Raw genomic sequence first — 2,606 nt, 5'->3', positions numbered from 1 at the left:
CTGGGGCGGGTGGGGGAGACTCCACCGGGGGTGCCGGGTCTGGCCCGCGGTGGGAGGGAGGGTGTGCAGCTCCCACCCTCCCCCAAGGCACCACATCTCATCGCACTGGTCAGAGGGAGGCGCGCGTCCCTCTGCCCGCTCCCCACCAGGGCCCGGCTCCTCCGGGCAGTGCTGGACCTCTCACTTCGGCTCCCACGCCCCGCCCCCAAGTTGGAGTCAGTTACCAACCACTGTCTCCTAATCTCAGTTTCGGCTTTTTCCCTTCCAGATCATTTCCTGCGTTTCCCCGCTCTCAGCCTTTCCCGGCACCATTCCTTCCCCTGAATTTGCTGCCAAAATCTCAGCCTCTGTACACCGGTGCCCAATGGAATCTCGGAGATAGAGCTTTGGGTGGAGTAGAAAAGAATAGCTTTATTACTTTGCCAGGCAAAGGGGGGCACAGCAGGCTCCTGCCCTGTGTCCCAACTTGATGAGGGGTTTTATAACAATGGTTCAAGGGTGGGGCTGCTGAGAGGATTAGGGCATGAGTAGGGCCTCCACTCCCTTCAACTCCTCTCAGGTGGTCGCCTCCTAATCTTGCTGAGCTGGTCCCTTCCCTTTAATGTCGCCTCAGGTGGTTTCCTGGCTCCCCCCCCCCCCCCCCCGCCCTGGATTAGCAACTGTTCCAATCAAAGATTTCAGTTTTAAACCTGACTCTCACACTTACTAGCCGTGTCCTCTGCACCTCTCTGGTCCTTGACTTTCTCATCCCTAAAATCAGTGCGAGGCGGGTGGAGGCAGAACAGCAATGTGGCTCTGAGCTCAGCCTTTGGTGCCTCATCAGCTGGAATCCAGTTCCGTGTCTAGCTCTGCAATCGTGAGCAATCACCCCTGTGTGCTGCAGTTTCCTCAGGTGTAAATGGTGAGCCTTGGTGAGAACTCGATGGTCTACCACAAACTATTGTGAACAGTGCCTGGCATGCAGTAAGTGCTCTTTAAGTGTTTGCTTTACGCCTCCAAGAGGGGACTTCTGTAAGAGTCACATGAGATGCTGTCACCGCACCGCGCACGGTGGTGCCAGGCACAGTGCAGGCCCACATTTAGTCAGCGCCAGCTCCCTCTCACCTCCTGGCTTTCTTCCCCCTTCTCAGGCCGCTCCTTTTCCTGAGTCCCAGGGGTCTGTCCTTGGCCACCTTCTCTTTCTCTGGGTGACCTTGTTCAAATCCTTGGCTGCAAATCTTTGGCCCCAAGCTAGCTGATGTTTCCCAAATCTCTAGCTCCAGGCCAGACCTGTTTTCAGATTCTTAGACCAACATCCCCCCCCAGCTCCCTGCTAAACTCTCCCCGTGGTTTTCCGCTGGCGCTTTTCACTCACCATCTTCCTTCCTCCTCCAGATGGTCTCCTCCTCCCCGTTCCTCGTGCCAGGAAGCATCGCCATCCTTCGGTTCAGAACTTTCGAGTCACCCCACCCTCTGACCTCCTCCCTCCACCCATGTCCTCCCGGCTGACTGGCTGCCTCCACCTGCAGATTCTTCTACTGCTATAAATCTCAAGACTCTCCCGCTTTCTTTCCGCGCCCAATGCTGTTGTTCACTTAGCTTTCCAGCACTCTTCCCCTGGACTATTTCAGTAGCTGCCATACCGGCCTCACCCCCTCCATCTCTCTCCCTTCTCGTGGCATTCAGATGAATTGTGTCCCTCTAGGGAGGGGCCCTCATCCAATAGGATGGGTGACCCTATAAGTAGAGGAAGGGACACCTGACAGCCTTGCCCAGAAGGATGGCCATGTGAGGACAGAGCAAGACAGCGGCATCTATAAGCCAAAGAGAGGCCTCAGGAGGTACCTAAACTGCTGACACCTTGGTCTTGGACTTCAGGCTCAGAGCTATGAGAAAATAAATGTCTGCTGTTTCAGCCCCGCCCCAGTCCGTGGTTTTTTTGTATGGAAGCCTGAGCAGACTGAGACCCCGCCTCAGGCTCAGGTCCACACCGTCTGCTCTAGGCTTGTGGGGTAGCGCTTGCCGCTCCCTCAAGCACAGGCTGGCTTTCCCTCAGTCCTGTGCACAGGCTCCTCCTGGGACCCTGCCCCTCCTCCTGTTGCAGCCCCCGCACTCACCCTTCAAGAGTCGTTTAAACATCACCTACTCAGGGCAGGTTACATCCTCTTGATTCTGGGCCTCGGGACAAATGATACCTGCTGTGCACGCCCCTATTCCAGACATTGTGCTGTTGATTTCTTTGTCTGTCTCTCCCACTAAGCCCATGAGAGAGAGGAAAAACACTGTATCCGATGCCTTTTTCATTCCTAGCACAGTGTAGTTTCACAGAATACATCCAATTTATTTTTATTGAATGAATGAATAAATGAATGAAAGGCAGCATTGTGTCATTATACATAAAGTTCTTAGAATGGTACCTGACACCTAATATGTATTATTGAGTGTTTGCTCATTAAATGGACAAAATTATACTGAACATGCTTTGAATCGCCTTTTCTGCCATTGTAGCTGTTGAAGTCTTATGAAAGCTAAAGTAAGAACATATGGGAAAATGGAAGCCCAGATCTGCAAAGAGATTTACCCCATGCAGAGCACTTCAAACTCATAGTTATTGCACTGGTCCCTGA

At 53.3% G+C, this 2,606-nt stretch overlaps 1 protein-coding gene across 1 annotated transcript in view; it reads right to left on the bottom strand.

The window, feature by feature from the left end:
* The window catches only part of MEDAG (mesenteric estrogen dependent adipogenesis), a 24,583-nt gene extending 22,381 nt beyond the window's left edge, over positions 1-2,202 (bottom strand). Inside the window, exon 1 of the mRNA XM_007447939.1 lies at positions 2,186-2,202. Coding sequence (XP_007448001.1) covers positions 2,186-2,202 — 17 coding nt within the window. The remainder of the gene's footprint in view (positions 1-2,185) is intronic.
* Positions 2,203-2,606: the final 404 nt, after the last annotated feature.

This window comes from Lipotes vexillifer, unplaced genomic scaffold (genome assembly GCF_000442215.2).
Source record: "Lipotes vexillifer unplaced genomic scaffold, Lipotes_vexillifer_v1.1 scaffold760, whole genome shotgun sequence".
Lineage (NCBI taxonomy): Eukaryota > Metazoa > Chordata > Mammalia > Artiodactyla > Lipotidae > Lipotes > Lipotes vexillifer.
Note: the sequence above shows the minus strand (reverse complement) of the source record. Positions and strands in the feature narration are given on the sequence as shown.